The 12209-nt window shown below is 28.0% G+C and overlaps 1 protein-coding gene across 1 annotated transcript; it reads left to right on the top strand.

Annotated features, from left to right (window-relative positions):
* Positions 1-1383: 1383 nt before the first annotated feature.
* LOC106754750 (bidirectional sugar transporter SWEET6b-like) lies at positions 1384-2869 on the top strand. The gene is made up of 6 exons (XM_014636843.2): positions 1384-1483; positions 1757-1793; positions 1897-2113; positions 2235-2396; positions 2496-2618; positions 2707-2869. Exons 1-6 carry the CDS (start codon positions 1441-1443, stop codon positions 2854-2856), a joined length of 732 nt encoding a protein of 243 aa, XP_014492329.1. The 5' UTR covers positions 1384-1440; the 3' UTR covers positions 2857-2869.
* Positions 2870-12209: the final 9340 nt, after the last annotated feature.

Raw genomic sequence — 12209 nt, 5'->3', positions numbered from 1 at the left:
CAAACATAGAGATTAGAGGTAAAAACAAGCATATACTAAATAAACACAAGAAAACTAGAAAACACACTAAATGTGAGGATAAAACAAAGTAAAAGTTATGAAGGAGTTGATTTTGCCACTAAAATGATGCTTAAATAATGGTAAGAATTAGCATTATCAAAAAGCTCTGATGGCTCCTTAGTATTGTGTTCATTCATTTATATTTTTACCCAAAGTTACTTAGCTTCCTTTCAAAACCATCTACTGAATTAATAAAATTTTCTTTTCATCTGAATGGTTCTAAAATGACCTCTTGATAGATTTATATTACAAGATATGGTGTTGGTTTGATTCACTTTTGGAAAAATGTAAGTTTATAGTTCTTGAAAAGGATGAAATTTATTTCTGGTATTCAAAGCAGTCGTCTTTTGTGAATCAACATCTTATGTGTTTTCTATGAGCATAAGGTGAGATAATTTGATATGGAATGATAAAATGAAAGAAAAATAGAGAAAAAAATAATAATTATGTTTAGTATTTGATATAAACATATAATAAATTAAGTTATGAAATATTGTAGGTCTTGGACTAACATGATATTCCAAACAATTTATACATACAATGAAAAATATAATTTTGTAAAGGCGTGTTCTCAATTAAATATATTTTAGAAACACTTCGTTCAATATAAAATTTTCTTTTTTTCATTTTAATTTATCTATAATAATAAAAAAACCAATTTAATCAGATAAAATCTGTTTCAACTTATATTATATGGACTAATCTTACTTTTAAATGTGAGATTTTAACACATCTCTTTTCACGATTTTAACACATTTTCTCAAACAGAATCAAGAATTCAGGTAATATAATAGATTGAAATATCTTATAAGAAATTTTTAATAACTTTAATATTATATTAAAATATAAAAATTAAACCTAAATTAACCGTAAAATCAAATTAATAACTAAAATTTGTCTTTCCTCCAACCTATAACGGATTAAATTATTATTTCAAAAATATTTTTACTTAATATACAAAAATACTTACATTAGTTTCTCAAAATAACGACATAATAAATATATATATATATATATATAATTTTATTTTTGAATAAAAACAGCTGTGTATATATACTCTCAAAACTGTATGTATAAAATAAAAGAAACTGTATCTATTAAAAGCAAGAAGAAGATAAGTTGGATAGATTTGATGAGAAGATTTAATTATTATTATGGTTAACTTTTAACAGTACAACTAAAAGTAATTAGATAAGATAAAATATTTTAATAATAAAACCTAATTTAATTATCTTTTAAAACTCTATCTTCGGAGGAAAACTCTATAAAATAAACCCTTCTTCCTTCGTGTTTCACCTCACTCACGCAAAGCTAACACAAAACGCATTGTGTTCCTACGTTGTTCTCTCCAATTCTCTGTTTTTTGGGTTGTTTTCGAAAATGGTGAGCGCTGCAGTAGTTCGCAACATCGTCGGCATCATAGGTTCGTTTTCTTCTCTCTTCCAAGCTGCAACTCCGAATTTTGTCAACTTTTCTTTTGCATCGTGTTCAACTTTTGATTTGCATCGTGGATCGGTCGCATTTCGTTTTGTTTGCGTGGGGGAGCTTGATTCTAACAAGGAGAACTTGAACTTCATGAAGTTTCAATTAATGCTTGCATAGTTTTGCATGACTTTTGTTGTTTAATCGATTTCTGTACGAAATAAAAAGTTTGTTGTGTTTACACTCTAATCGAGTGTTTGCTTTTTCTCTGCAGGAAATGTCATCTCCTTCGGCTTGTTCTTCTCACCAGCGTAATCAATCTTACTTTCTCTATACACATATTTTCTAAAAATGTTACTTGATTATCATGTTTATGTTACTAAAAATTACATGGGTTATTTGAACGAATTGCAGCCCAACTTTCTATAAAATTATAAAGCAGAAGTCGGTGGAAGAGTTTAAGCCTGATCCTTACATCGCTACAGTATTGAACTGTGCGTTTTGGGTGTTTTATGGAATGCCATTTGTGCACCCAAACAGTCTTTTAGTGGTGACCATTAATGGCGTTGGACTTGTTTTCGAGTTCGTCTATCTTGCCATATTTTTTATCTATGCAACCAATAAAGGACGGGTGCGTATGTTTCTTCCTTCATGTACTTTTTCTATAATAAATTTCTCCCATTTTAGAAAATAAATTCAATTACTTATCACTCATTTATGCTTATGTTTCTCACTGTCTTCCCTTACTACAGAAAAAGGTATCGATTTTACTTCTGATCGAGGCTATTTTCTTTGCCGGAATCATTCTTATAACACTGCTGGCACTGCATGGCACTAAGAGAAGGTCGTTGATTGTTGGTATAATCTGCGATGTCTTCAACGTGATGATGTATGTCTCTCCTCTTACCATCATGGTGAGTCTTCAATTTCTAATATTTCACATCATTATGAGAAGTTCATTTTCTTTTCCAAAACTTATAATAATGGTGTTATTATATAAAAATAATGATTAGGCTAAGGTTATCAAAACGAAGAGCGTAAAATACATGCCATTCTGGCTCTCTTTGGCGAACTTCCTTAATGGTGTGTGCTGGACCACATATGCTCTTATCCACCCCTTCGACATCTATGTTCTGGTAATTAGTTCGTTACTTTGCTTTTCCTTTTTTGTGGTTCTTGAATGAGATAATGTTTTGAGCATTGTGTATTCATTCAATGTTGCAGATCAGTAACAGCATTGGAGCAGTATCTGGACTGGTTCAGCTGATCTTGTATGCTTGCTATTGCTGCAGAGTAGAAAACAATGATGATGGTGATCAGCACAACTCAACTGAGGTTCAACTCTCCGAACGCTCCCGCGATGTTGAAGCTTGACATTTTCATTTTCATTCATATATTTTATAAACATAAATCTGTGTAATTTCGTTTGAGTCTTTATTTTTAATGGTTTTCTGGTATAGTGTATTGGCAATTAGTTTTTCCTTTTTTATTATGTAGTACACGTTTTATATATTTATTTTTAAATATAAAAGTTTACTTTTTTTTATGGTTATTGTATTCTTATAATATTAATTATCATGCCATTATTCATGTCAAAAATGAATTACTCTCGACGTAGGATATACATGCAAAGGTGTTCGTCAACTTTTTTCGCAATCTTTTATGCCCAGACATCTTCTTTGCTTTGCTTTTAAAAAGAAAAGGCTAATTAGATCATGTTTATCTATAATTAGAGAGAGTAATTTTTAAATAGTTTTTAAGAATACAAATTTTCCAATTTTTATTATTTTGGAAATTCGCAATAAATTGGTAAAAAAAAATGTAATTACTTTTTAAAAGAAATAATTCTTTCAGTAATATAACTTCATACTCCTGGGATGATTTTATCGACTATCATACTTAACTAATTAATTCATAATAAGTTCCGAAAAATAATATTGGTACTATTTAATATCTTTAATCTTTTAAAGAATCAACATTTTGTTTAATTTTTAAAAAGAGACAAATATTTTTTATATTTATGATAAAATAACAATTACATTTATCTATTTTTTAAATACAATTTTTGTAACATTTCAAATTTATAACAATATTTTTCAATAAGTATTTTAATCACATCATTATTATTATTAGGTAATATAATTCATTTATTATATTTTTAGTATGTTGTTGTGGAATTCTTAATTTATAGATAAAACAATATTGATTGATATAAAAAATAAATAAAAATATGCACTTACCTATATTAACTTATAACTAAATAAAATTTAAAATTTAATTACAAAACAGGTTCAGTTATAACGAAAATAACACTGGCAATTTCTTTTATAAATAGGAGACATTTACAACATGAAAATTATTAAATAATAATTAATTTTATTAGTTACTATATTTCTTAACTTATATATTATTTTATACATTAAAAGTTAATGATATCTAAAATAATATGTATTATAAATAAAATATTATAAATGATTTGAGAATTAGAGTAAATATATTATTAGTTCCTAGCCACTAGAATGTGTTAAATTCAATTTAGATACTAATTCACACACCAATTGTAAGATCCTAAAAATTTTAGAGCATATATTTTGTTGATGATAGTCCCCTATTGGTTTAGTGGTTGTGTTTTAATTTTGCTTAATGAATAAATTATTTATTTGTTTTATTAATTTATTTGATTCTTTCTTGGAGGTTAGAATTTGTTATGATTTGGTTATTAATTATTTTATTCATCATGGTCTGTACGTGATTTAAAGAAAATAAGTCTTGATGCAGAAAAAGGTTATTGGTGGAGGCCACTTATTTTATTTAAAATTTTGGCAACAATATGAATAAAATATCACAGGAACAGTTATTCTTTTTAATGGTTTTCCCAAACAATGTTGTCGAAAATAAAGGTTAGAGGACGAACAAATAGGGGAGTGGGTATGTGAGCTATAAAAATGGAGAGACTAAGAGAGATAAAGGGATCTTGGTTTCAAAGTTTAGAAACGGAGAGAAAAATAGTGTGAGCACTATGAGATGGTGGTTGGAAAAATCAAAAGAGTGAATTTTGCTTGGTGGCAAGAACGTGAGCTTGGAGGAGGTGAAAGTTAAGGTTGTGAATCTTGAGCAAAGAAAGGAAGCTAGGATTAACTAAGGTAAGGAAAGCTAACCATGGTTTTGGGTTGTTTTTCTTGTGCTTGTCCTTCCGTTGTACTCTATGCATGCTCTGTATCAATGCTCATTGTTGCTTGGTTCATATGTGATGAATGTTGTGATATATATATATATATATATATATATATATATATATATATATATATATATATATATAACTTTATAAGCCCATGATATACCATTAGTGTAAGATTGGGTGATACAGTTTCTATAGATAGGATTTCATGGGGATGCACTGTGTCATATATGTATGTATATATATATTATGTAGTAATTGTACTAATTTAATCTTTCCATGATTAGAGTTTCGCATGATCAAGTAGTGTTTGAGTTTACTACTGTAGTGGGAATTTGTACGTATGCATTGTGTGATGTTACTTAGTTTGGAGGATACAACGAAAAGTTCTTCCAGGAAAGTTTGATTATTTCTTCTGGGTTGTACCGTTACCTGTATTATTTTATATATATACCAGTACACATATATTTGCTCTTCATTTTCTGGCATGTTTTACGTGATTCATCATAAGTTAGTGTTTTCTAAGAATGTTATATACCCCTGCAGTAAAAGTTGCTTTAAAAGGCTTTAACGTGATATTGTGATTGGGTATTTTATTCTGTTGGAGTTTTCTCCAAACACCAGGATTAGAGCGTGCTTTGTATTATCGAAGGTTTGAACGCATACAGTGAGATTATATGGAAATCTGTCAAAACTATTGCATGATAGGTTTATAATGTAATAGTAATTATCTATCAGTTGGGTTATTTGGATGCTACTGGTAAATATAAGTGAATGATTATTTTTGGTATGATCTTTATAATTCTAAATGCTATAATATCAGGTATGTTATAAATGATATTATATTAAATAAGCTTATAAATGTATAATATTAAATAAATTTAAGAATGATATTATATTCTTTATGAATGATCTTATATCAAGTACGTTATATTAGCTTGGGTAGGTTTTATATGCGCATTATATCCAGTAGATTTAAGAAGGATAGTTTATTATTTAGTGTTAAGGATATTATATTATTTATTGTTAAGGATATTATATTATGTAGGTTTATAACGTAGGAAAATAAAATTTTAACACCATTTTTTGATACTATTTTGACACTGCACACGTGTCAAAATGTGGTTGGACAATTTCAAATTAAAAAACAAACTTTAGTTTTTCTCTTCCAAATATATCCCTGCCTCAACTTTTTTAATTTAAAATCATCCAATCACATCTTGACAGGTGTACAGTGTCAAAATAATGTCAAAAAATGGTGTTAAAATATCATTGTCCTATAATGTATTATATTAGATATATTTATGGATGATATTTTATTAGTTATGAAAGAGGTTTTATTAGTTGAAATTATGAATGTTATTTTATTAGGCGGTGCAGACATGTTAACGTAACAAAACTTTATTTTTTTTAGTGAGTTTTACTTGAATTTTTAATTGTTACGTGGTTTCTTTTTGTCTTTTCTTTTTGTTACCTCAAAGTATTAATGCTGAATAAATTGTGTTTAGGTACAGTAATGTTTATACAGGTTGCATAATGATAAGAGAACAAGATGGTGTGAAGTGCTAACTAGCATGTTTTAAATTGAGACTCAAGACTATCTTTAGATTTTTGTAAAACCTACTAGAGGTAGTCAAAAGCATATGGAAGATAAGTTTAGTGTATCAAATATAAACAGTCGGACAGAAATAAAAGATGATTCAAGTTGTAGATTTGAGGTTAAGAATGTGCTTTTATAAGTGGTGACTAGGCCAATCTATATTGTTGAACATCATATCACATATGTACGGTTTCAGTTAATCAAGGTTGGGAATGGTAAGTTGGACAACTCTAGGTGGTTGTTACTAGAGAAATGATTAAGGGGAGCTTATCTTGTACATGAAGAGTGAATTTTCGAGGACCAAAATTTATGTTGTTGTGGAGAATGTGAAGACCTAGAAAATGATATAGTAGAATTGATAGTGGTTTAAAAATAGTGAGACTCGGGTATTTTTAATATTAAAAAGGTTTTATATAAATAGGAAGTTTATAAACATGTTTCATTATTTTAAAACACACTATCTCTGTACCATATTTCTATAGTTCTCTGACTTCTCTCTAGGAGTTCTCATTTTTGTTTGTCTTATTGAAGATACGAGATTGTAGGAGTGATTCTCACGGCGAGCTTTTCAATTTGGACCGGTAAGTTTCTTCAATCGTGTAAGTCAACTTTTCTGTCTTTATCCATTGTCCAATCTATTTTTTTCTTGTATGTGGACTTTTCTTTCCTGCATGTGCTCTTTGAATCATCAATATGATTGTTTGTTTATCAGTGATCATAACAATATGTTCTGATCGTTCTTGTGATGTTTTTATGGGTAAATAAAACATTTTACGGTATGGAGAGTGTTTTAGTATTTATGTTGTCTATAGATGTTTTCACATGCGAGGAGAGCTAAAAATTTTGTTTTGAATTGATTGCTTGAAACTGACTTTGCGTAGTGTTGTTTTAATTTAGTTGATAAGATTGATAGAGTGTGGATGATTGAGTATGATGTTTGAAACTGTGATATAACACGTGTGATATGTTAATCGTGTGAGAGACCATGATTTCTGCATTTGATATGTGTATTGGTAAATTGGATTGTATAACTCATGAATGGTATTTTCAACTATGAAATTTGAGTTTAAATTCAATTATGTGTATTTTATTGGCTCTTGGACTAACATGATATTATGGGTTGAATCATTCTTCAATTTGGATTTTTTTTTTTAACTCGTGAATAAATTATTCAGGGTTTGTTTAGTGTTTAGTTTTTTTTTTTTTTTGAATTTCCAAATATTAAAAAAAGAAAAAATAATAATAGATTTAATTAAAATATATATATTAAAAGATTCAAGAGTAAAAATTTGTAAAATTCAACATAAGTTTTATGTTGTAATGTTGTTTATGATTTTTAATTATATTCCGTCTTTGCTTAGGATCTCATGTTGTTTTATTTAAATTTTCTAATAGTTCTATTATTTTTATTGTTTTAGTTTTTTTTAATTTTTTTTTAAGTTTTGTCTAAATTTTTGTGTTTTATTTGAAGTAAATATTTAGATCTTTTAATCTTTTTTACTTGTTCATTCTTTAATTAAGCTATTAGAGTTTTTTTGTCAAACACTAAAACAATTGAATGGAAAAAGACAAGATAATACTTAAAAAGGAGTCTATATTTGAATGAAACACTAAGACGACTACGAGGATTTAAATATATTTTGTTATTTTGTTTTTTTAACTTTTTGGATTTATCAATATTGAACATTGTAACCTATTTCAACAAAGACATCCTTTTGGAAGTTTTGTGTTCATGAGGCTTGGTGGAGAGTGCCAATGTCTAGAATAGTAAAATTTTTAGTATTAGAAAGACGCATAAGCATGACAAGCATATTTTGCCAAGGGTTCAATCAAGTGTTATAATATGTTTCGAATGTGAAGGCTATGGATATGAAACTCATCAATGTATGCAAGTCCCGTGATTACTAATGAAAACCTTAAGAATTACCTTCTATATTTAAAGAGGAAGAAAAACAAATTTTGCAAAATTTATGAGTTGAAAAGCAAACAAGAACAGGAGTTGAAAAGAGCACAAGAGAAAGAAACACTTACAGAAATGGAAGAAAGAGATAATAAAGGAAAAGAAGAGAAAGAAGAAAAAGAAAAGAGAGAAGGGGAAGAAGGAGAAAAGAATGAAAAAAAGATAAAGAAAAGAGAGAGAAAGAGGAGAAAGAAACTAGAGAAAAAGAAGAGGAAGAAAAGAAAGCGAGATAGGAGAAAGAAATTAGAAATAGAGAGGTGAAAGAAAAGAAAGAGAGAAGAGAAAGAAGAAGAGAGACATCTTGATTTGTCATTAAAAGAAAATACTAACTGACATCTTTTTGTTTTGTTGTCTAGGGAAGATTTGTTTATCAAGGAACCATGACGTCAATTGTGGAAGGAACCATGACATCAATCGTGGACGGAAGACACGATGACAAAAAAGGAAGACACAAGCTTATAACTCAAAGAACTTGTGTTTAATAATCTGTTAGTTTGTTTCTCAATTCATTTTGATATTCAAAGTCATTCTTTTAGTATATAAACAAACTTAGAAATATATGAACATGAGTTAGCTTGTTTGACCATCCCTAAGGACCTTAGTGACAATCAAATTCATACTTATAGTTTGATTGTTTACTTTGGAAAATATTCTTTTGATATTTTTTTTTAGCATTGCATCCATAATTTAAAATTGCTTGATAATTTTTGTAGCTGGGTATTTGGCCCTTGAGGTAGACCTCTAAACCTTTGCTAATAAGAGATTGACCTCTTTCAAGGATCCAAATATCACTAGTATAATTTCTATTTTTTATTATATTATATTTGTGTCTTTAATTTATGTTTGTGTTTGTTCGTATGATCTTCTGGAATTCACGTTGAATTCTCTCCAAACATGGGAGAATGATAAGACATATGTGATACGAATTTGGGAAGAAATTATCTTTATGTAGGAGGGTATGATAGAACACTATCTCCTTAACATATATGAGAAAACTTAAGGAAAAACATTTGCAATTCAAAGGATTTATGATGTTCTATGAAGGAGAGAATTTAAAGAACATAAAGATCATAAGCACAACTGAATAGAGCTGTCAAAACAGTAACCCAACCTGACCCAGCCCGGCCCACTACGGGTTGATTACTTAGTGAGCCAACCCAACCCTACTCATTTATTAGCGAGCCAGAAAATTCGAACCCGATCCGACCCACCACGGGTTGGTGAATAAACGGGTTGGCTTACGACTCACTTAATTATAATTTTTTAAATAAAAAAATTACAAACTTTCTATCATTCAAATCTAAACAAATTTTAATTTCAAATTTCACTAACAACATGGGTATTTCATTAATTTTGAAAATAGGAAACTTAAATAATTTTGTCAAGCAAAAAAATAATAAATATCTTTTCATAAAATTAAAATTAAATTTTAATAAAATAAAATTAGGTAGGTGGGTTGGTGGGCCAACCCGGTCCACCACGGATTCAACCCGTATGAGTCGGATTTAAATCTGATCCGCATAAAAAAAATACAATTTTTTCAAACCCAACCCGGCCGAACCCATGGTGGGTCGGATTGACCCGCGAATTGTAACTCATTTTGACAACTCTACAATCGGAAAAGAATTTAGAAAATTAAATAAATATTAATTTTATTTTAATTTTATATAATGTTAAATTTGTTCGACGAACCAATTTGTGTTTGTTGAACAAACTAGCCTTGTTCGAAAATCTACATCACTAATTTTTTATTTTTATGTATTTCGAGCCTTTATTTTAAAATTTCTAAATTTTCTTAAACTTATGTAAGTATATATAGATAGATAAATATGAAACAAGAGTTAATATAAACCAGAATCGCAATTGCATTTTCTAAAAGAAGATTCTCTCGATTCTAAAATTATAATTCTTATTCTTGACTTATCCTTCTTTTCGACAAAATCGTATCGTCACATTCATAAACACATCAACTTCTTCATTAAATAACTTATATATCTAATATCTGAGATAATTTATAATGAAAAACTCTCAAATTCTTTAATTATAATGATATTTGTTTCTTATACTTACATGAATTATTATATTCAATTAGATGGATAATATAATTTTGTAAACGTTATTAAACTTTTAAAAACGTGTTCCCAATTAAATAAATTTTAGAAACTCTTCAACGCATATAAATTTTTCTTTCTTTCATTTCAATTTATCTATAAATAATAAAATAAACCGATTTAATAAAATAAAGTTTGTTTGGACTTATATAAACTAATCTTACTTTTAAAAAGTGAGATTTTAACACATCTTTTCACCATTTTAACACATTTTCTCAAAGAGAATAAAGAATTCAAGTAATACAGTAGATTCAAATATCTCACAAGAAATGTTGAATAACTTTAATATTATATTAAAATATAAAAATTAAACCTAAATTAACCGTAAAATCAAATTAATAAGTAAAATTTGTCTTTCCTCCAAATTAAATTATAATTTCAAAAATATTTTTACTTAATTTACAAAAATACTTAAATTAGTTTCTCAAAATAACACATTATATATATATATATTAGAAAAAATTGTATCTGTTAAAAACAGAAGTTTGATAGATTTGATGGGGAAGAGATGATTATTATTATAGTTAACTTTTAACAATAGAACTAAAATTAATTAGGTATAATAAAATATTTTAATAATAAAACTCAACTTAATTATCTTTTAAAATTCTATCTTTGCAGGAAAAACTCTATAAAATAAAAACCCTTGTTCCTTCCTTTCTGTGTCAAAGCTCACCCACGCAAAGCTCACAGATCACCTGCGCAAAGCTCATACAAAAGGCATTGTGCTCTTACGTTGTTACCTCCAATTCTCTGTCTAAGACATACGGCTTTTACAAAATTATAAAGCAGAAGTCGGTGGAGGAGATAAGCCTGAGGCATCCGTGAGAAACATAAGCATGATTGAGTGATAATTAAGCAAGCCCAACGCCATTAATGGTCACCACTAAAATACGCAAAACCCTAGCCCAATGGCATTGATAGTCATCACTAATGTCATTTGTGCACCAAAACGTATTTTATGGTGACTATTAATGACGTTCAGCTGTCTTCGAGTTCGTCTATCTTACCATATTTTCATCAAATTTCTCCCGTTCTGCGATGCCTAGGTCTCTCCTCTTACGACATCGTGAGTCTTCAATTTCTTCAATTTCTTCAATTTTACATCATCATGAGAAATTCATCTTCTTTTTCAAAACTTAAAATGGTGTTGGTGTATATATATATATATATATATATATATATATATATATATATATATATATATATATATATATATATATATATTTCATGAAATGTGGTGTTTGAAATGAAATGAGGTGTCTAAAAAGCATGTGGCTGAAACCATTCTAAGGTTTAAAAATTGGAAACCGTAAGTGTATAGACCATGCATAATAAAACAATTGGAACACTATATATGTCAAAATATGTGAAGAATGTTTATGAGTATCTCATTTAATAAGGCTTATTTGTTTAGTTTTAGTATGAATTAAGAATCAAGGTTTGTATTTTGTAACACATCATTGCAACACTATATCAACATTGTTTGATGCATCTCTTTTTCTACTTTTCTAATTGAAACCTATAATTTCTACTCCTTCCAACTCATTGTACTTTACTATGCATCTATTTAATGTTAAACAATGTTTTATAGACCATGCATATATAATAAAACAATTGGAAACCGTAGTGTATAGATTAATTGGACTGAAATTATTTTAGCTTTATGTAATTGCATAAAATTTTAGAAACCCTTTATTAAGAACAACTTATGTTATATCATAGTTAATTAGAAAACTCTTATTTAGAACTTTCAATTCATGTATCTTGTTTTTATTGAATTGATAAATAAATTTAATTAGTATTTTTTTAAAGTTTGTTTTTATTGAATCGATAAATAAATTTAATTAGTATTTTTTTAAAGTTTGTTTTTATTGA

Source organism: Vigna radiata, chromosome 1, assembly GCF_000741045.1.
Source record: "Vigna radiata var. radiata cultivar VC1973A chromosome 1, Vradiata_ver6, whole genome shotgun sequence".
In the NCBI taxonomy this organism is placed as follows: domain Eukaryota; kingdom Viridiplantae; phylum Streptophyta; class Magnoliopsida; order Fabales; family Fabaceae; genus Vigna; species Vigna radiata.
This window is presented reverse-complemented; position numbering and strand designations above follow the sequence as displayed.

Coding starts and splice junctions, on each gene's coding strand:
- LOC106754750 (XM_014636843.2), top strand. CDS start 1,441: ATGGTGAGCGCTGCAGTAGTTCGCAACATCGTCGGCATCATAG. Junction 1,794..1,896: donor GGCTTGTTCTTCTCACCAGC/GTAATCAATCTT, acceptor AACGAATTGCAG/CCCAACTTTCTATAAAATTA. Junction 2,397..2,495: donor TCTCTCCTCTTACCATCATG/GTGAGTCTTCAA, acceptor AATAATGATTAG/GCTAAGGTTATCAAAACGAA.